Source organism: Fusarium poae, chromosome 2 (genome assembly GCF_019609905.1).
Source record: "Fusarium poae strain DAOMC 252244 chromosome 2, whole genome shotgun sequence".
Taxonomy (NCBI): Eukaryota; Fungi; Ascomycota; class Sordariomycetes; order Hypocreales; family Nectriaceae; genus Fusarium; species Fusarium poae.
In genome coordinates, this window is record NC_058400.1 from 3,380,681 (window position 1) to 3,401,042 (window position 20,362).

General features: G+C 47.6%; 12 protein-coding genes across 12 annotated transcripts; 3 read left to right on the forward strand and 9 right to left on the reverse strand.

Annotated features, from left to right (window-relative positions):
- Positions 1-12: 12 nt before the first annotated feature.
- FPOAC1_005014 (uncharacterized protein) lies at positions 13-1,182 on the reverse strand (the record flags this gene model as incomplete). Its single annotated transcript, XM_044849545.1, has 2 exons — positions 13-1,008; positions 1,063-1,182. 2 exons carry the CDS (start codon positions 1,180-1,182, stop codon positions 13-15), a joined length of 1,116 nt encoding a protein of 371 aa, XP_044708255.1.
- Positions 1,183-1,813: 631 nt separating this feature from the next.
- FPOAC1_005015 (uncharacterized protein) lies at positions 1,814-3,243 on the forward strand (the record flags this gene model as incomplete). The annotated part of the gene is made up of 3 exons (XM_044849546.1): positions 1,814-1,945; positions 1,998-3,149; positions 3,199-3,243. 3 exons carry the CDS (start codon positions 1,814-1,816, stop codon positions 3,241-3,243), a joined length of 1,329 nt encoding a protein of 442 aa, XP_044708256.1.
- Positions 3,244-3,426: 183 nt separating this feature from the next.
- FPOAC1_005016 (uncharacterized protein) lies at positions 3,427-3,981 on the reverse strand (the record flags this gene model as incomplete). The annotated part of the gene is made up of 2 exons (XM_044849547.1): positions 3,427-3,667; positions 3,785-3,981. The coding sequence occupies 2 exons, from the start codon at positions 3,979-3,981 to the stop codon at positions 3,427-3,429; spliced, it is 438 nt and encodes a 145-aa protein (XP_044708257.1).
- Positions 3,982-4,608: 627 nt separating this feature from the next.
- Positions 4,609-6,441, reverse strand: FPOAC1_005017 (uncharacterized protein; the record flags this gene model as incomplete). The annotated part of the gene is made up of 4 exons (XM_044849548.1): positions 4,609-4,690; positions 4,741-5,049; positions 5,096-5,361; positions 5,407-6,441. 4 exons carry the CDS (start codon positions 6,439-6,441, stop codon positions 4,609-4,611), a joined length of 1,692 nt encoding a protein of 563 aa, XP_044708258.1.
- Positions 6,442-7,043: 602 nt separating this feature from the next.
- Positions 7,044-7,716, reverse strand: FPOAC1_005018 (uncharacterized protein; the record flags this gene model as incomplete). The annotated part of the gene is made up of 3 exons (XM_044849549.1): positions 7,044-7,247; positions 7,296-7,468; positions 7,536-7,716. The coding sequence occupies 3 exons, from the start codon at positions 7,714-7,716 to the stop codon at positions 7,044-7,046; spliced, it is 558 nt and encodes a 185-aa protein (XP_044708259.1).
- Positions 7,717-8,302: 586 nt separating this feature from the next.
- FPOAC1_005019 (uncharacterized protein) lies at positions 8,303-10,607 on the forward strand (the record flags this gene model as incomplete). Its single annotated transcript, XM_044849550.1, has 5 exons — positions 8,303-8,354; positions 8,402-9,607; positions 10,124-10,134; positions 10,187-10,278; positions 10,328-10,607. 5 exons carry the CDS (start codon positions 8,303-8,305, stop codon positions 10,605-10,607), a joined length of 1,641 nt encoding a protein of 546 aa, XP_044708260.1.
- Positions 10,608-10,884: 277 nt separating this feature from the next.
- On the reverse strand, positions 10,885-11,804 carry COQ4 (Ubiquinone biosynthesis protein; the record flags this gene model as incomplete). The annotated part of the gene is made up of 2 exons (XM_044849551.1): positions 10,885-11,531; positions 11,585-11,804. The coding sequence occupies 2 exons, from the start codon at positions 11,802-11,804 to the stop codon at positions 10,885-10,887; spliced, it is 867 nt and encodes a 288-aa protein (XP_044708261.1).
- Positions 11,805-12,300: 496 nt separating this feature from the next.
- Positions 12,301-12,715, reverse strand: FPOAC1_005021 (uncharacterized protein; the record flags this gene model as incomplete). Its single annotated transcript, XM_044849552.1, has 2 exons — positions 12,301-12,515; positions 12,562-12,715. The coding sequence occupies 2 exons, from the start codon at positions 12,713-12,715 to the stop codon at positions 12,301-12,303; spliced, it is 369 nt and encodes a 122-aa protein (XP_044708262.1).
- Positions 12,716-12,923: 208 nt separating this feature from the next.
- On the reverse strand, positions 12,924-13,427 carry FPOAC1_005022 (uncharacterized protein; the record flags this gene model as incomplete). Its single annotated transcript, XM_044849553.1, has 1 exon — positions 12,924-13,427. One exon carries the CDS (start codon positions 13,425-13,427, stop codon positions 12,924-12,926), a length of 504 nt encoding a protein of 167 aa, XP_044708263.1.
- Positions 13,428-13,945: 518 nt separating this feature from the next.
- FPOAC1_005023 (uncharacterized protein) lies at positions 13,946-15,128 on the reverse strand (the record flags this gene model as incomplete). Its single annotated transcript, XM_044849554.1, has 3 exons — positions 13,946-14,058; positions 14,109-14,671; positions 14,722-15,128. The coding sequence occupies 3 exons, from the start codon at positions 15,126-15,128 to the stop codon at positions 13,946-13,948; spliced, it is 1,083 nt and encodes a 360-aa protein (XP_044708264.1).
- Positions 15,129-16,314: 1,186 nt separating this feature from the next.
- On the forward strand, positions 16,315-16,636 carry FPOAC1_005024 (uncharacterized protein; the record flags this gene model as incomplete). The annotated part of the gene is made up of 3 exons (XM_044849555.1): positions 16,315-16,399; positions 16,456-16,542; positions 16,596-16,636. 3 exons carry the CDS (start codon positions 16,315-16,317, stop codon positions 16,634-16,636), a joined length of 213 nt encoding a protein of 70 aa, XP_044708265.1.
- A 320-nt stretch (positions 16,637-16,956) lies between these two features.
- On the reverse strand, positions 16,957-19,005 carry FPOAC1_005025 (uncharacterized protein; the record flags this gene model as incomplete). Its single annotated transcript, XM_044849556.1, has 3 exons — positions 16,957-17,120; positions 17,169-18,291; positions 18,343-19,005. 3 exons carry the CDS (start codon positions 19,003-19,005, stop codon positions 16,957-16,959), a joined length of 1,950 nt encoding a protein of 649 aa, XP_044708266.1.
- Between the last annotated feature and the right edge of the window lie 1,357 nt (positions 19,006-20,362).

Here is a 20,362-nt window from a genome sequence, read left to right on the forward strand (position 1 = left end):
GATTGTTATTCTCTAGCTAGCGTTTCCAATTGTCTTTGTAACCATTGCCTCGATTTGCTGCCACCGCCGTCTCAATAGCTCCCTCTGACTGCTCGTACCACCCTCTATCTCATCAATATCGCTTCGAGTTTTCTCAATGACCCGTAAAAAGTCTTTCAAGGCGGATAAAAGAATACTGTCTACTTCTGCTTGTGAGGACCGTCCATCCTCACAAGCGTCAAAGAATCGTTGCCATTGCCCTGGAGTACAGCATAACATGCGAAGGGCCACCTGGGTCCGGTGACAACCAGGGGTCTGATAATCAAGTGTGTATCTACCAAGAAATCCAGAGCTTTCTAGCTCAGCGCGTTGTGTTTTGTTGAGGAGTGGCAGTACCACTTCATCCAGGTACACCTCATCCCAGCGATTTGTGTCCAGAATGAAGCCATATTCTGTCAAGAGAAAGTCATTCGAGTGAGGGCCATAGGAGACGTAGACTTCCTCGCCTTGCTTGTAGGCTCGGTCTGCTTGAACGCTGTATCCGAGAGCAGAGTAGACGAGTTTGCACCCTTGGTCTACATGGTTGAACAAATCTGCAGTAGGCATACAGACTAGTCGATCAGAATGAGCGTAGCTCTTCATCTTCGGCATGCTATTGTAAAAAGTTCTTGTATTTACCAAAAGCCAATTATAGAGATAAGTGTCTCTTGTCAGTTTCGGAAAGGCTTTCAGGACAATGTCGCACTCCCGTCGGAACGTGGTGTTTTGATTGTCCAAGATGTCTTTGGCTCGCTTGGGGAGAAGGGCCTGAAGTTCACTCGGCCACATCATGGGCATTCCACCCTCTAGATCTTCTCTAGTTGGAAGGACTGTTCTCCAGATGGCAAAGTCGTCACTGTCGTCAAGCGCAATTTCAGCAGCCAAGATCCCATGAACTGAGACGCCATGAAGAGCCTCTTTGATGTGCTTTGGAACTGTATCGATGGTGCGAAGAGATCTTGTTGGCACAAACAGTATAGTTTCGTTTGCCTAAGCTTGTTAGCAATTGAAACCTGGTACTACGCAGCGGTGGCTACGACTTACTCTGATATCACGAACTGCAGCAATACCAATACCTCGCCCTGGAAAAATTCGAGGTTCAATATTCTTTAATTTGACGCCCTTCCCTTCGGCCCAAGGCATGAAAGCTGGGTCGATAGACATTTCGACTGATTCAAGTAGTGACCGTTGATATATTAAAAATGAGAGACAAATTTGTGACTTTCAACAAGATGGTAGGTCTTCCGAAGACGGCTGATGACTCAAGAAGAGATAGTGTATTTTTACTAAAATTTAATCAGTACCCATACTGAGACCCCAAATTTGACTTTTATAATGATGAGTTTGATAAACTCATAATACCTTCTTCCTTAATGTATTTTATAATATTTGAAGAAATATTAAGCTTATGTTACCAGGTAGTCTAGCCTTTCTCTTCTCCTTGGTTATGTCTCATACTGAGTTAGCTCTTCTGTCACGTGAGACGGATGCTTGGTAAAGCTGTCATCGCAGCTCACGGCATGGAAGGCATGATACCTACCTATATCCAGATTCTCATTGAGAAAATACAATTGGAGCTTTCCGATATTTGTTTACCGTTGTCTTTAGTGATAAATATTATTCTCCAAAACGTCTTGGCTGATTTTTGCATAACATATGCATATAAACTCAAGGGAGGAGTCAAGACACCTTCTTTCCTTTCTTAACTCGTCGCAGTTGTCTTACAAACTCTCACTTTGACTTTTGAGTTTCACGACTTTGGCACAAGACACTATTATTCTACAACTAGATCACAATGTTTTATCAAGGAACGCTCCAAGAGGGCATTTCAACTGCCGTCGGCCAGCAAAAGCTGGTCCTGTGCTTCGTTGCAGATGAGACCGAAGAGAGCACACAGTGGGAAAACGAGTTCCTGACCGATGAAACGGTAGGATTTTGATAATCTGTAGAGCATAATCTGGTGCTAATCTACGGTGTAGCTGAACAACTTACTCAATGAACACGCTGTTTCGCTTCGCCTTGAAGCCAGATCCTCCGAGGCTGGATATTTGGCTCAAATCTTTCCACTGCCGCGGACTCCTACAGTTGTTATCATCAAGAATGGCGAATTGAAAGAGTACATTACACCAGGAACCAGCAAGGAAGATTTCTTGCGGAGAGTTCAGACAGCTTTCAACTCCGCTTCCTCGGTGACGACGCCTCAGCCGACGCCAGCTCAACCCCCAGCCCAAGTTACCCCTCAACCAGCAACATCCACAGCAGAACAGACACCAACAACTGCATCTTCATCGACATCTGAAAATGTCCGTCGGATATTGGCCGAGAGGGCTACCAGACTACAAGCGCAAAGGGAAGAGAATGAGCGCAAAGTTAAAGAAGAGCGCGCCAGGACCAAGGAGAGGGCTAAAGCCGAAGCCGACGCTGGATTGAGTACCGACAATGCCCGGGCTCACAAGGCTGCCGAGGCAGTGAAAAAGAAGAGACAGCAGGACCAAGAAGAGAGAGCCAGAATTCTCAAGCGAATTGAAGATGACAAGGCAGAACGACGCATGCGCGCCGAGGAGCGCGAAAAGCAAAGAATCGACAGCATAAAAGGTGGCGACGTTGCAGCATCTTTGGTCAGCGCACCGGAAACCAAGCTAGCGGCTTCGACAAAGACTGGCGGAATGACAGCTCTTCAAGTGCGTCTCTTTGATGGATCAACATTGAGATCTCGCTTCAAGACGAATGCGCCCCTCAAGGAGATTAGACAATGGGTGGACGAGAACCGAAACGATGGAGCGCAGCCGTATACGTTCAAGCAAGTTCTCACGCCTCTTCCTAACAAGAACATTGACGAAACAGAAGAGGACAAGGCGATTGGCGAACTTGGTCTTTCCCCTTCATCGACACTGGTCCTCATCCCAGTCAAGAAGTACACGTCTGCTTACGATGATGACTCACAAGGTATTGTGTCAAGAATTATTGGCTTTATTCTGAGCGTTTTCTCCTGGATTTTCGGTCTCTTTGGATCCGATGAACGCGCACCTCGAGGATCCGTCGGACCTACCAGTTCCCGGGAACGGTCCCGAATTCGGGAATTCCAGAACCCGAGCGACCAAAGAGATCAACAGTTGTACAATGGAAATTCGGTAAGACTCAACATCACTTATCACGAAGTTGTTATTGCTAACAGCAAAGCTGAATTTTGAGCCACGACCAGAAGAGGATGAGAAAGACAGTTAGGTTTCCCCATTCAAATGGGTTGAGTGAGATCTTGTTTGTATTATACAATTGGTTGTGCCGAGATGTGACAGTAGTACTCCTACCAGATCTCTACTAGCACACGCTGCCAGGGGAATTATCCCCGATGTTTCCTTTCCCATAATGATATCAAGTCTTTTTATTCGTATACTTCCAAATCAACGCTTACTGGCCGGAGGCGGCCTGGCAAGCCTTGAGCTGCTCAAGGTACCAGTTGCAAATTTGCATGTTTCCGTTGTTGTCGTCCATGCACTTTGTAAAGTTCTGGGCGACACCGGCGCAGTTGTTCTGGTTCCAGGACTGCTCTTGAGGAGCGGCTTGAGCCTGGACGGGAGCGGCGGGCTCGGAGGAACCACCGAACAGACCACCAATGGCGTGGCCTACTGAGGAACCGATAGCGACACCACTGTAAAAAGTTAGCTACAATGATTCCGCATCCTGCAATCCGAAGCGCTCGGAGTTTGCGCCAGCATAGCCCGAGTCCGCCAAACGCCAATTTTGTATATTCAAAGGGAATGCTTACGCAGCAGTGCTGGCCATTTGACCGAAAAGTCCGGGGCCTTGAGAACCGGCGGCCTGAGGAGGCATAGCCTGAGCAGGAGGGTGAGAACCAGCGGGAGCAGCGTGGGTGGCGGCAGGTCGAGTCTGCTGGGGCTTGGGAGCAGAAGCAGCAGCAGTAGGGCGCGAAGGAGCGCGGCCGACGGATCGTTGACGAGGCATTGTGAGGGTGGTTGTGAAGTTCGGTTTTGTTGGTAGTTGGTGTTTTTGTTGGTAAAGTTCAAGATGGAGGAGGATGTTATGAGGAGAAAGAATACCGCCAGCGACACGGAATTCGGATTGAAAGGGCTGACCAGTTAGAAGCCGCAAATTTCAACGAGGTAGGGCCTCGGTAGAGGCATCCTCTCAGGGTGTCAGAAATATTGCGCTTGAAACATGGTGGACGAAATTAGTAGACCAGCTTGTGCCACTTAGATCCAATACTCTGACTCATTTATTTTGCATTCTAAAGCTCAGAGGACATCTTTCCTGCCACCCATCAGGTCCCCGCCCCCAAAATAACAGGGTTTAGAGATCCAGAGCACTCCAGGACCTTCCGTTGACAGCCGCTGAGGGAACTTTTTAGTGGATATCCATTAAATTGAGTCACGGGCTTATTAAAGGCGCAGCCCAGTTACAACTACATGAACCACGGAGATATCGGGCATTTCACGGCCTAAGGTGGAATTACACTGTAGTAAACAGTATCAGTAAAGCAGTATCGCTTTTGTCCCTAGATATACTAGAGAGATTTGTTACACTGTATCATAAACCTATACTCCATTTTCATCCATTTCATCAACAGTTCGTTTACGGGGTGCATCTACCCATGTAACGGGGATACAAGCAAGCCTCTCGGACAGTCCAGAGCTTGAGAAGCCACGCCAGGAATCTTGATAATCGTCAGCAAAGATCAAACATTTAGATAAAGGACAAACATACCGCTCAGCTCCCAAACCGTATCCACCATGAGGAGTGGATCCGTACTTGCGCTGGTCAGTGTACCAGAAGTAGCCTGTAGGATCGATACCCTCTCGCTTGTAACCAGCCATGAGCTCCTCATAGTCCCAAATTCTCATGCTGCCACCGACAATCTCGCCAACACCAGGCATCAGAACATCAACAGACTCAGTCACGCGGGGGTCATCCTTAGCCTTGGACATGTAGAATGACTTGATCTCGACAGGGAAGTGAGTAAGGAAGATTGGGCGGTTAATCTCGTCGGTCATCTTTCGCTCAGCAGCCTCGGCACTATTCCAAGTTAGTTTGCGCTTTTTTTAAAGTATGTAAAACTTACATGTCGTCTCCGAACGTGTGATCGTTGCCCTCCTCGTTCTTGATACCACGCTCTCGTAGCCAGTCAATGGCGTCGCTGTAGCGCATGCGCAGGAATGGTCGAGAAGGCTTCTGGAAGTCAGGGTTGTACTTTTTGATGGCCTCGGCAGCGGTAGGGTTCTCGAGGGTCAGGTCGATGACGCGGCAGATGACATGCTCAAGATGGTCGAGGAGGTTGTCGAAAGTGATAAAGTCCAACTCGGCCTCAACGTGGGAGTACTCAGAAAGCTAGACAAGTTAGCTATTGGCCAAAGTGATATAGGAAGTACTTACATGACGACGGGTAAGAGACTTTTCAGCACGGAAAGACTTCTCAATACAGTAGCAGTCACCAAGGACTGGCAAAACAGTCTCGAGATAAAGCTGACTGGACTGAGTCAAGTATGAAGTCTCACCATAGTAGTCAAACTTGAAAAGAGTAGAGCCACCCTCGACTTGGGTCTGCACGAGAGCAGGAGGGCTGACCTTCTTGATATCCAGCTCCTTGTAGACGGTGTGGAAAGCATCCTCGACAACATCGCGAACGAACATAACGGCGGCGGGCTTCTCGTGGCGGAGGGTGAGGTGTCGGAGGTTCATGAGGGTGTTGGTATCACCATCGACAGGGACAATGTTGGTGAAAGCATCGTCACCTCCGGGAGCCTTGGCGATAACTCGGAAGTAGTCTGCGCGGAGTTCGCGATCGAGAGGAGCGTGAGCACCAGCGGGAACCTCCCAAAGTTCACCAATAATCTCAAGAGAGGTTTCTCGGGAGAGTGTGAGAGCATCGTATGTCTTGGAAAGATCGCCAGAAAGGAGACACTGCATATAGTTGACACCACGGCGCAGAGTGACAAAGATAAGACCACCCTGCTTGGCCACACGGTTGACACGGCCCTGAACGGAAACACGCTTGACACCCTCAGTAGGCTCATCCTTGCTCTTTCGGAGAGTACCAATCACAGAAGAATCGGTCTCCTGGAGGTTGATCGAGACAGGCTCGGGCAAGGAAGGGTCGTTGGTGATCTTGATCTTCTTGGCCTCCTCAAGGACAGCAAGACGAGCAGCCTCATCTTGGGCATCCTTCTCAGCACGCTTGGCAGCAGCGTCGAGCTTCTTCTTCTGACCAGCAGTGTAGGCGACAGCCTTCTTCAAAGCCGACTTGGCAGCGGGCTTGTACTCTTCATCGTCCTTCTTCTTGACCTGGTACTCAGCCTCGGCGCCGTGGCGGAAGTGAGCCTCGAGGAGGGACTTGAAGGGGGCGGACTCGGTGCCCTGAATCTCGGGGAGATCGCTTCCGGCTTCTTCGTCGATGTAAATGACCGCCATCTTGTTGTTGTGGTTTCTGATTTTGTCAATGCGAAAACAGAATTCGAGCCTTGGTTGGGTTGGAGGGGTTTCGCAGCCCCGCGGTCTATCTTGGTGGGGGTATTAGTCACTGGGCTTATCTTTCTGCTTCAACCAATTATTGGTTTATGAAAAGACCAAAAGTAATAAACAGAGATCGAGATAAGAGAAAATGGTCAGAGTTATAATACTTATACTTCAATAAATTTCAAGAACGATGGTCAATTGAGTCATAATCTGGTCCGGTGCACGGGCACGGAATGACTCCCAGTTTCACAGGCATACATATCATGAAGCAAAGTGAGTTTCATAGAACCATTTGTTCAATGACGGGCTTTCTATAGAACATTAAATTCCCTGCAATCAAGTAAAATAGATATTCCCAAACGCCATGCCCTGGTTAATTCAACTGCATCAAGAAGCCTTCAACCTGGCCCCTAAATATCTGAGCCTTTTTGGAATTTCCCTCAATCTTTCCGGGTATCACTGTAACTCTTTGTCCAAAGCAACCAGTCCTTGCATGCCAGAGCTCAGCCTTACTTTGCAGCGCAACATCGCCCACGACGGCATACCGTTACAAGACATTAGTTCTTGGACTTGCTCTTCTTGCCTTTCTTCTGCTTCTTCTTGTTTTTATCTTTTCCCTCATCAACAACGGAGCCTGGCTTGGATGGGACAGGGGACTCTTCAGCTGGTCTCTTGCGGTTTTCAACAGACTTTAAGAGAGCCTTGGCCCGCTCTTCTGCAATTTTCTCAGCAAGCTTGTTGCTAATCGTCTTGTTGTCGGCCTGAGGACGTGTTAGTATTGGGGTTTGGATTGTTGTGAATTTTCATACCAAATCCGCCTTTAGTATACGTGCTGCAGCCTCTTGGTTAACTGTGAGATTTCGCGACTCTTCTGCTTCAGGAGCCTCAATGTTCTTGATCTTGCCAAAGTATTGCTGAATTCGCTTGATTTCATCGAGAACGGCTTGGGTTTGGGTATCAGAGCCTTCCAATTTAAGTGACGCTGTCGTATACGTTAGCTTATCTGTGGTTGCGATAAAATAATTGACAAAGTCTCAGTAAACACCCACAGAACAAAAGAGATTCAATTGCATAAGCTGTCAGCGAGAAAAGCTTTGCTTTGTCCAACAGGGGCAATTCAGAGGCCATGCCTTCGAGATTACCGAGCAAAGGCTGAAGGGTTTCCTCGAGATCATCGAGCTGATCATCTAGCCGGTCCAGATCCGGTGTGATATCCTTGACGTCTGTCATTTTGGTGTTGCAGAATTCTGAATGTTGTGATACGCGAGGTTGAGATGATCAATCACGTCGCTGTCGCATGAAAGACTTCGCAGCGCAGAACTTGACATGAAGCCCAATAGGAACTAGTGCGTTTTCGCATTCATGAAGCGAGTGATATGTAACTAGACAGCATAAGGTTATGGTCCACCCACTCCTGTTTAACGTCTAAAGAACCCGCCACAAAAGGTGCTGAAGAATAACATGGCATACGAAATCGAACGAAAATGAACAAGTTTTCAGTTATAAATCATTCAACAAAACTCATCACACATTGATTTTCTGCTTCAAGTCTTGGCTGATATGAACTGCCAAAAACGGCATCAGAGCCAAGAATTGGCCAATGATTCATGACCAGATGATCATTTAGTTCCTTGACCCGCCCCCTCTAATTGGTCACGGTCTTAATTTTCATATCAAGGGAAAAAACGGACTTCCCGTCGCCGCTCGGAGCCATAATCTCGACGCATCAATCACTAATATCGGCATCACCACTTCAACCCCGACTCGCCTCTTCTACGATCCTACCGCAACACAGCCAACGATCCGTCACTCACCGATGATAACATCCGCAATTCTATACACAGCATCGACTTCAGTCCCACCAATCCGTATGCGCGCGTGTGTGCCTTATAATCTATTCCTTCGGGCTTCCTAGCCACATCTTCTCTTCACGACTCAAACACAACCGTCAAAGTGGCGATCTTCACCCAGTCACGGGCGACGGCTCAAATAGCCAAGAGGTCGACCCGATGTCTTCAATATAGTCCCACGAGCCACACACGGCTCTTCGCTTCGGCAGCAAGCACAACACACCGTAAAGACAAGGCTATTCTACCAGAACTAAGCGGGTCATCTTCCTCTCGACCATGGCAAAGCTCGGAAAACAGGACGTCGATTACGCCAACACCAAATAGTTCTTCGTCACATTTTTACGTCCCCTCGGTCATCCTCCCAGCCGAGGCCGCAAAATCCGGGCCTGTACACAAAATTCATATATTGGGTGAAGATGCGAGATCGAGATTCATTGCTCACGCCCTGTGCAGTGTTTATGACTCAGTCGAGATGCTCCGATTCCGAGACATGCCTAAATCAAGATATCGAAATGTTGAAGAAGCACAGCCAGAACGAACAAGGAAATCCGCATATGCTGAGAAAAACGCCGCCATAGTCGAAGAGGACAACGATGAGGGATACGAAGCTACCCAAACATCCGATCGTTCACACATCGATGAGTTGATTGTCACTGGTCGTGGTTTTGAAGCTGTCAAGGCAATTGCCTCTGTTAAAGACAGGATCGACGACAAAACGTCAGTATGCCTTTTGAACGAAGGCATAGGGGTTCTCGAGCAGGTCCGAAAACATATACTTGACGGGACTCAACCTGAACCAAAATTCTTCTTGGGACATATGAGCCACGCATTGGTATTCAACCGGAATCGGGACTCTGTCAAACAATTAAAGGCCGGGCGAACAATTCTGACCAGCGCCAATGAGACACCAGACACATCAAAGGAGTTGCACATATCCCTTGACGAGCCTGCGTTGATACAATCACTAAAACACGCCCAGCTGCTTCAGTCAGATTACAGTACTTACGACCAATGGCTTCGGTTCAAATTACCCTCCCTAATGTTTGCCGCTGCTGTTGAGCCCGTGTGCGTGCTTCTCGATTTGCCATACCGCGGTCTAACGACGAATCGGTCAGGGCAAAAGATGATGAATCAGCTGTTGGGGGAGATGGCTCTAGTGACAGAAACTCTGCCAGAAGTTCAGGGCTCACCAGATCTTATAAAGTTCCTTCGTGGCGAAGGTCTCAAAAAGTTCTGTTATCGTCGTATCACTGGCAAGGCCAATGCCCCAAGTGAGCTGCTTATGCGCATCAATAAGGGTTTGCAGACCGATATAAACTACCAGAACGGGTTCTTTCTGAACCGAGCCCAGTCACTTGGGATTGACACACCTACAAATAAATTGATAGTGCATATGATCAAGGCAAGGCGTCAAGAGGCAATAGAGAAGAGGAAATCATTTATACCAGTGCAGGAAACATCGGTCCAGGAAATTAGAGATAGGGTTCTACGCCGGGGAATGCCAAGGGCGAATTTCATATAGATTAACTGCATATTTGTGGTGTTTGGGGTATCTAGCGTCTGAGAGATTGTAGCTTTACATGAATATATCATTACTTTATGATTCTTGTTTTTCTACCCAACCTACTATGTACAAGCTTAGATAAATGTCATCTTTTCTGTCACTAGTGGGGCAGGTAAAGATCCACCCAGATCCAACAACAGGTTAACATCAAGGTGCAGCAACCCCGCGACTGGCTGATCTGACTTACAACACCACAACGTAACCGAAATCATGGATGACGCAGAGCTTGATCAGGTACAACAACTCAGTGTGCTCAGCTAAAAAATGATGCTAATATTGTATATAGATTCGAAAGGCTCGTCTGGAGCAGCTCAAGGCCCAAGGTGGCGGTAGTGGTGGAGGTGGTGGTTCTGGGCAACAAGAACAGCAACAGCGCCAGTAAGGTTTGCTTTTCCTCGATGATAGCATCGCGCTGACACTAGAATAGACAACAGCAGCAAGAAGACGCCCGTCAACACATCCTTAACCAGATCCTTCACCCTGAAGCCGCCGACCGTCTAGGCCGCATCCGTCTTGTCAAGGAGTCGCGCGCCGCCGACATCGAGAACCGACTCATCACACTCGCCCAGACAGGCCAGCTGCGACAAAAGGTCACCGAGGCGCAGCTCAAAGAACTTCTCAACGCCATGTCCGAGAGTAAGGAAGAGGAAAAGATTGTCGTAAACAGGCGCAAGGCTTGGGATGACGATGATGATTTGGACTTGTAGGGTGCTTATGATACCATGGAAGAGGATCAGAAAAGGGTTTGTGGGCGGGGCCTGCTTGTGCTTTGAACGAGAGGAAGTAAATGAACGTGGTGACATCGGTGCAGATATCAAGATCTGCCAATCTTTTTTCTCTGGGCACCGCCCAACGAACAGCGAATACGTTTTGACAGTGTATGACTATACACTTTATGTGAAAGGATTCAATATTGACGCTTCATCCGGCACTTCCCAAATTCTAATAATGTACAGATTTTACATAAAGGAAAACAAGGACTTCTCATAGACCTTGTTCTCTGAGTTCCTTTAGCCTCTTCTTCTCTTCCTTTTCCCTCTTTCGGATGTCTCTCATATCAGGTGGTTGCTCAATGCCAAGCTCTTTTCTGACATTGTTCACATCTTCTTCAAGTCTCTCTTCCCAAAACACATTGATTATCTCTTTGCTTCGTGCTCCGTTTTTGAGGGCCCACGGTAAATATGTCGATGCAAATCGTTGTCTTTCACTCTTCTTCATAGTGGCAGCCGCAAAGATACTCAATCCTGTCATGGGGAGCAGTGTATTGGCAAACTCGAACGCCTTGAGAGCCACTTCACCCTCACGCACGATAGGTAGACCTGTCAAGGCATGATAGAAATCGTGGCACTCGCGGTAGCGCTGCATAACATATGCGCATTCTTCGTTATCGATGTAGCGTACTGAAGCTCGGGTGTCAGGCGAGACACCTTCTCGGTCAAGCCATCCAACATAGGCGCGACCAACGCTATTCTCAGGCATTGCGCGCAGTGCGTCAAGAGATAGGGTTTTAGAGGATATTCGAGGTCGAGCTCGGAGAATGCGACGGCCTGTTGGATCAGCAAGCATAGCGTCACGCAAGCGATAGATGAAATAAGGTGTAGCTGTGGCTTCGCCTGTAGCAGCAATGAGGTCTGAAGATAATTAGCTAAGCATAGGAGAAGTCATACGTTCATCTGGAGCGTACCATGACGATAAGGATTGAAGAAGGACATAACACTGGCTCCAATGGCCAAGCCAGCCCGCTCAACCCTCGTCAGTGGTACATGGCCTTCATAAAGTGGTGGGGGGCGATTGCTGGTAAAGCTTCGTGGAGAAGAGCATGATGTGCAGTTCACAGCTGTCACAAGGGCTCTTCCATGGCAAGCAGACCCAATTGATCGCAGCTTTGGTAGTGTTCTCTCCATCTGAATTTGTGCGGGATGGTGGTTCGATCATGAGATGGGTACTAAGGTACGACGAGTAGATAGATCCCTACGAATCATGACTAAGCATGGCAACAACGAATCAGCGATCGCGCAACCACTTACACTTACAAGTTTGCAACATTCTCAATACATGAACTGATATTTTACCCATTCTCTCATTTCCTATGAGTTCTTCTTATTTAATGCTTACAGGATGCTTACAAGAGACCATCAATACCACCGTGAGAAGCAATTCCAAACTACAATCTTGAACTCTCGCCCGGCTCGTTTTCTTCCTTCTCTTCAATCGCTCTATCAAAAGATGTTGTGCCGCAAACCAAGAGTTTTACATTTTCTTTCGATCTGCCCCAGTCCCGCGTGGCCAGTCCTGAATAAATATCTTACGTAGAATATCCTGTAACATTGACTCATTTTGGATCCACCGGAATATTCTGAGTCAAATTCTGGTGGACCAAGGACAAAGCAAGAATGTGAATCAAGGTTTTTGTATAAGCGCTTCGGTCATCTTTCTGGCAGCTCGACTCCACGAATCCTTGTGAGTCCCAAAGTCCATGCAACACGCCAGATACTCGGTAGTAGAAAAATATGCTCGAGTTGCGTTGACTCTCCCACTTCCGTCTTCCTGCTCGTCCCAATCGAATACCAAGCCAAGAAAGTTGGTGCCGTCTTCTGCTCCCATCGGAACCAATCCTACCAAATGTCAAAGACAAGAATTGAGCCACACTCTTCGTTATACTGGTCAATATGCTGAGGCGGAGACTTTCTCTAGATGTCTCGTCGAGCCAGACATGCGACACAGTCTCTCCTGGGATGAAACTCATGCAAATGGAAGGTGTGATTATCTCATTGTTGTCGGTTGTGTCAAAGATATAAACCTCGGGCATAAGCATTTCGGCTTTCTTTCGAATGAGACACCTTGTCGCTACTTGCGAGTGTATTTTCTACTGCCTTTATGTTGAAGTGGTGGTGGTGCCTGGCTGTTGGGTGAGAAACGGAATGTTAGCCTCTATGTTCTAGGATTCGAAAGTAAATAATCTAGAACCCTGATCTCAGACGCATAAGATGACCTACTAATTTTGCTACCGGTGCTTCCAGGGGCTAGAGTCTCTGATACTCTGACCTCAGGCAGATATCTTCCGAGTGGTATGGTTGCATAGCATCAAAATGCCGGCGAATCGCGTCCTTTGACTCCTTCTTCCAAAGAAATCCTTTATCAATAGGATGGAACGCTATGAGAGCTTGAGGAGCGATCATCTCAAAATGGAACCCTCCGTCGATGACGGCTGGGAAGTCTTTGTTGACCGAGGTAACCATTTCTTCCATCGCCCGCTTCCATGTCTTGTTGCTGTTCTCATGCCATTGTGTGTAAATCAAGACGGTCGGGGATCTGTCACGGAGGCCGAAGTTGATAGTCGTCTCCTCTTCAATAAGTCTGTTCCTCTCAAGTACATCACGCACTCGTTTATGGATCTCTTCTTGAGATTGCGCAATGTGCGAAGGGAGAGGTCCTTGTGAGAATCCCAATGGAGAACTCGGAAGGGACGGCCAGGCCACATGATACTTGGTAGCGAGGACGGGATGCAGATGTAATAGAGGATCCATCGTGTATGTTTGTGTTTGTGTTTTGTGTTTTGTGTTGAGAGGCGTAACAGATCAGGGGCATATGGGCAGATATGCTCCTTAATAAACATCAACATACCTTGAGAATAAGATTGCCGAGTGAACTTTATCATATTATGACTCTTAGCTACAGAGAGGGACAAAGTCAGTATCAGGCTTTTGATAGCATGTAGGACCACCGAATACGTCAGCATACAAAGTTTAGGATGAAAACCCCCATCTCAAAGAGCGAAATATTGTGCAACCATACATCACCTGGTAATTTGACATACGCCGAAACTTAAACAAAACGCTCTGTTGACGCCAATGCCTAACCTTACTCCATAATTCTATAATACAATGAACAGTATCCTTTCCTCAATCTCTTCTGCAACTTGGCCAATAACCTTGGGAAATGAAAGTTTCACACGTCAAATTCTTAGTGCTGCAGCAGAATCCCAGCTTTGGGTTGCCAGCATCTGATTCCCAACAATTGCGTTCGAAACCCGTCAAATAGTCGGCTATTCACCTCTAGGTCTTTTGGCTCCATGGGGGTTTCCCCAATCGCCACCGCCGCCCTGATTCTGGTTGAAACCAAAGCCGGGGTTGAAGTTGTGAGGCATACCTTGGAAACCTATATCATGTCAGTTACGTACCGGGCAAGCATTCAAAGTGGTGACTTACCGGGCATACCATTGGGACCCATCATGCCCATACCCATGTTGCCGGGCATACCCATAGGCATCCCACCCATGGGGTTCATGTTCATCATACCGCCTCCTCGACCGCCCCGCATACCACCAGGGCCTCCTCGCATGCCACCTCCCATCATTCCGCCGCGGTTGTTGAAGCCAAAATTACCACCGCCTCCCATAGGTCCGTTGTATCCGCCTCCCATGTTGTTGTTGAATCCACCCATGTTGTTGTTGAAGTTACGGTTGTAGCCACCTTGATTCATGCCACCACGGTTGTAACCGCCCCTACCTCCTCGAAAGCCGCCTCCAGAACCACCAAAGTTGCTACCCATGTTGTTGTTGCCACGATCATTATAAGTAGAAGGCGCACGGCTTTGGTCCTTGCCTCTGGTAGGAGCGTCCTTGGGGAGAGTTTTGAAGGGGTTGATGTTGGGATTCCAGAAGGTCAACGTGACCTTTTTCTGAGCACCTTGGCTTTCAGCAAGAATTTGTTCAATACGGTGCTTGGTAGCTGTCGACGCTTGGGGAGAGTAGAATTCAATGTAAGCTTGTCTAAAAAAAGGTCAGCCAACTCCATCATTCCTCAGTACTGAACCACGTACCCTTTGCTTTTGCCATTGACCTTGTGTTCGCTGAAAGTAATGTCCTTGATCTCATCCTCGCAACCAGCCTCCCGAGCCCAGCCTCGGATATCGTCGTCCGTGTTCCACCAGTTCAATTCTGAGATCATGAGTGACGTTGTTGCTGCTTGATCAACTGGTCGACCATCCTCTTCTTGTTTTCGCTTGGTCCCTTGTTGGGATCCGGACGCTTGGTGGTTGGAGTCATAGCTTTCGCGTGCATGATTGTCCTGGGCATGGTGCTCATCCATATTTTGGTCATCATGACTGTCCCGTCGATGATCCTCTTGCTGATAGTCCTGGTTACTACCATCGTTTTGCTGACCGTCCTGCTGCTGTTCGTTACTTGCGTCGCCGTAGATATCGATCTCGAAATCTTCTTCCGCCATTATGATGAATCCGGTGCACTGGGTAAGTTAATGTCGTGCAGGAGGGATTTGGAGATAAACAAAGAGGAAACAATCAATGTGATAATTAGGCTGAGAAATACAAGAGTTGGCCTCTGGTCTTTACACATAAGTAATCAGCCATTGAACTTCCATCGCCAACAAATATTGCCTCATAACTCGGAGGTCTTTCGCGCCAGAGACAGGAAATGATTTGGACTGGAAGCTTGCAATACGTACACTCCGTGTAACAAGAATGGGGCCCTGATAGAGGTATAGCCTCCTGATATGGTACTTGACTTAAAGATGCGATATTGAGGACGAAGCTCTGTGCTCGCAATCCTCGCTTCTAGCTCCTGATATATCTCGAGCGAGCGCTTAGATACAGATGGGGAGCAATGGAATAGAGGATGCCGTCAGCCCAATCAACCCTTCTTTCCGAACCTTCGGTTCGCCGATCGCTTGCGACCAAAATATTCGCCAGAGACCGCCCAAGTTGCGTGACAGTTGTAGCACACTTGAAGCGATACGGTGTCGAAAAGGAAGCGCTCGATCGATTCGCGTCGTCGACCGTGACTGCCTTCGAACCAGGCTCCGTCAACTTCACCAAGCTCGATCGCGAACCAAGTAAGCCGGTCAGTAGATTATCGTGATTAAAACGTGATGTAAGTTCTGCAAGGTCAGTTACGGCTTCGCGATGGTAATCGAAATGAAGATGAAAGAGTTTGGAGAATATTTAGACGAAGAGGAAGACCAAGGAAGAAAGCTTCAATTCTCTGGGGAAGAGCTAGGTTCGCGGCAAACCTACCTACTAAGGTAAGCAGCCAGGTACCTAGCATCTGAGCTCCACAATTCTTAGTCTCCATCTGCACCTAACTTGGCTCCACCAAATTGCTACTTTGCGACAAGTTCATTTAGTCGGAGAATCCTTCGGCCCGTACTCCAGGTCCAAGGTACCCAAGGTTTGTGAACACGTATGGAGAGGCCAGAGAGTGAGAGCTGTCATTAGCTGGGATAACCAAAAAGAGGTCCCCTTTAAACTTGAGCTCCAACCCTCCTTTCTACAATCCCCGCGACTTTAACTTTGACTCAATTCGACGAATTCGTTTTCTTTTCCTTCACGATATCATCTTTCCTCCTTCACGCAACGTACTTTTAATATCTCTCCCCGTTTCTTCCACTACCCAACATGTCCGACCAGGTTCAAGAGATTCTCGAGGTTCCCTCCGAGTTCGTCAGAGACGGTGTTCAATTCGTGCGACGATGCACTAAGCGTATGTTGACCCATTGCGCATACTTTTATGATTTTTACTAACATATCGTTCTACAGCCGACCAGAAGGAGTTCCTGCGACTCTGCCAAGCTGTTGGAGTTGGTTTCCTCATTATGGGCGCCGTCGGTTACGTCGTCAAGCTGGGTATGATTCCTCATGACTCTGTCCCTTTGCCTTGATTTCTAACATGAATACAGTGCACATTCCCCTCAACCACGCCCTCGTCGGTAGCGCATAAACGTTTACGCGACCAGTGGTGACGAGATTCTGGATGGTGGCGACTTGATAATCCAAAACCCCACAAGACAAAAACGAGGACAATCACACAACCTACCTTTCTTGCTTGCGGGTATGCTTAACGGGGCGGAGTTACATGACATTATGGCGGGCACGCGACACACTTCTACGCTGGGATTCGACCGAGCGCCATAGGAGATGAGAGGAGCATGTGCTTTCACGTCCAAGGCGCTGTTTGTATGGATTGAGAAATACCCATACGAAAACGGCTACACTGATTTAATTGTACAAAATATCCATCGTCATTTCTGCAATATTGGCCTAGTCCATCCCATAAGTCGAATTCTGGTACAACTCGGGCTGTTCCTTTAAAACGTTGCTAACACTATGACCCATTGGTGAATCTCCCTCATCGTCGATATTTTCATTAAATGAGTGCAGCGAACATGTTCCTCTAGCCATGTTATAACCATTCCATGCAGACGCTGCTCTCGAGTCAGTTGGGCATCAACACAAAAGGAAGGCGAACTTACCAACAAGGAGGGGGGCGTTGGGATGCCAGCTAGCATCGCGAACACAAGTGCTCCAATTACCTGGCTCATCAAAGTGATAGAAACGATGTCGGTTATCCATAGGCCGTGTGCGCATTGTTGCTTTCTTGACATCGACAACTCCAGCCAACGTTGCGTCCATGTTCCAAATGTATACCTTACCATCTGTACTGCCTGAGTAAACATATCTCGAGTTAGTGCTCGATGGAGGTGAAAAGTGACACCGAATAAGAGTTCGAAGCACTTTATGGCCTCGGAAAGTAACGAGTGAGTTGTCATGAGGATGTACGTCCCAGTCTTCATCATCATAAACTCCCCCTCGGTAATCGAAACCGCTGGTATTGACAGTTCTTGTGGGGTCAAGCTCGGTGTATCGATCGGTAGACATGGCCATTCGGAGGTCCCAGAGTTTCATACTCTGATCTTTTCCGTTACTGAGGATATACCGTCCATCGCCTTTGCTGTCGATATACGTCAAACCCTCGATGTGACCAACAAAAGCTCCAGCTTCTCGGTTATCGCCCATGCTTCGCCTATCCCATACTTTGATCGTCGTATCGTCGGAACCTGAGTAAAGGATATGGGGCGACATTTTGTCGGCAAAACACACAGCGTTTACATCATCCTGGTGACCGCGGACATGGTGTAAGACTGACCGTGACTCGATATCATACACAACAATGGAAGCCGCACTTGTCCCAGCCACCAGTTCTCTTCCGTCACCGGAGAATCGAACAGACCAGATACCAAAGCCACGTCGTCCGTGCCACCCCTGCCGAGGTGGGCCATCGTCGAGATCCAAGGTATAAGGGTCGCCAGTGTCATTCGGATCTGTAGGGGCTATTGACACCATTGTCTGAATCGAAGTATAAGCGAGCCATTTATTATCAGGACTCAAAGACGCATCCGTCAGCGTCCACTGGCCCCAAGGATATGCGACTGTCTTGTAATGCTTCCAGTTGTATGGGCTCGAAGTGTCGTACATTCGAACTTTAAAGTCTTGAGAACAAGCAAAGAAGAAGTTACCGTCATCAGAAAACTGTCCAGAATAGACCGGATCATCGAAATGGATAATCTTTTCTGCTCTTGTCTGTGGTAACAGACCCTAGATAAACGTTAGCCAACCTGTCTTGATGCTTGAGCCACAATAGCCAACCTGGTTGATGAGAGCATTGTTCCGCAATCTATCTTCGCGGTTTCCCAAGGCCAACTCCCGCTCCAACATTCGTGTAGCTAGACGCTTCTGAGCTCTGAGGTTGTAATCGTTTGCGCCAAACACTCCTGAGCGCATAAGCTTCATCCCCTCGAAGCTGGGAACCTGCGGAAAACGGTTAGGATCCTTCGGTGTCCGGTGTCGTCTAAAGGGCCAATCTAAGAATTCCGCGTCGTCGTCTGCATTATCTTGGAACAAAACACTGGTGAGGTTCGGGTCCTGCATTAACGCAAGAAGTTGTCTTCGGGTCAATAGTCCTGTCCTAGCCCCAGCTTGAGTCACCAGTGCGTCAGCCATGTATTGCAGTATGAGGAGAGGATGTTGGAAATTACTTCGAACAATGTTGAGAAGGCGTTGTGTGCCGCCGCCTCCTTCAATTGCATCATCGTCATCGTCCTCATCATCTTCCTCCTCTTCCTCGTCTTCTTCGTCAGGCTGATCTTCATAGTCTTCATCTTCATCCTCCTCCGGCTCATCGTCTCCCTCGATTTCATAGTACCATGCTGGACCTTCTGATGATTCACGTGTGCTCTCATTACGGGTCTCGTCATCACTTTGATCCGTTGCCAGGGGTTGGGAGCTCCTCTCTTCTTCAAGAGGAGCCATGGTTGCCGTATGTGAGATATTGCAGAGCTCGGTTCTGAGTCGACAGAATGCTTGCTAAGCACAGCAGTTGTGAGGGGGCGATACGGCAACAACGAATGTCGGGTTTTATCAATGAATAAGGGCAAATATTTCACTCAATATACGCAAGTTTGGAATGATATGGAGGTTCACGAAGTTCACAAGATGTTAACGAAATATCAATGATGCGATGAGCGTAACGCTCCGAATGGGGTGCTGTTGAGAGAAGATAGAGGAGCTCCTGGAGGTTGTGACGACATCCGGAGATAAGATAAGGTCCGTGTTTGGCTTACCCTGTACTCATCTCGTATGTTAGTACCTCTTTGATGGATTATTGTGGTTGTGAATAACGAGTTTAGCAGTGCTTATCAATTATCAGGGACGAGAATACATCCTCATATCAAGTCCGTTATAGATACAGTAATTGATGATAGTCGATTGAGACGTCTTGAATGTTGGCCAGCTTGAGATGACAAGCTTCATCACTCCACTAATCGTAGGTGCGCCTGGCATGTGAATACCTACTGCAACATAATCCTACAGAAGTGCAAATATTGAAACTCCCTGAAATCAGGCAACGTATATAACCCTCGAGCCAAGAAATTGAGATTAGAATCTGTCCACTCAACTGGAGATACATGGCGAATGTAAATGTCCAAGAAATGATGGTAAGCTTGGGATCCAGATGTCTGTCGACATCCGATACTTGGCGGCTTGGACTCAAGACATGAATTGTAGTTCAAGATTCGGTATGGCAAAACAATGGAATATTTCGTACGGCTTCGTGAGTGTATAATATTGTATCTATGGTTATGGTATCAGGAAAACTGGGTTATCTGTGACAAGAAAACGGTTGGAAGCGGTGTTACAATGCTGATGTCTATCGTAAGATGTCATGATGACAAGATGGGACTCATAACCACATCAAGGTGTATGAGCTATGGATCTATTGATGTCCAAGTCTTGTTGAATATTGACAAATAGTATTCTCAACCTTGTTGACTTTATTATAGCAGACTGTTGATTTCAATTTATTTGTCTGTCGATTTCTGTCATCAACTACCGTAAAAGACCCTCCACCCCTGTCCAACATCAGGAAGTCTGAAGCTTGGGTAAAAATAGTTCACTAAACGATTCAAGGCTTAGCGTGGCACAGCTGGGGCCACGCTGGCACGTCTGCTAGGGCCTTCTCAGTAGGAGACCCCTGTATCATTAGGGAGCGGATCTTCCATATGCTGTGCCCCTATACCAATTGAAGTCAAAGCATTCAAATCAATACCCCAACATTCCTGATAAATCTTTCAACTCCCTTTTTGTCTCTGATACTGGAGTAATCAGC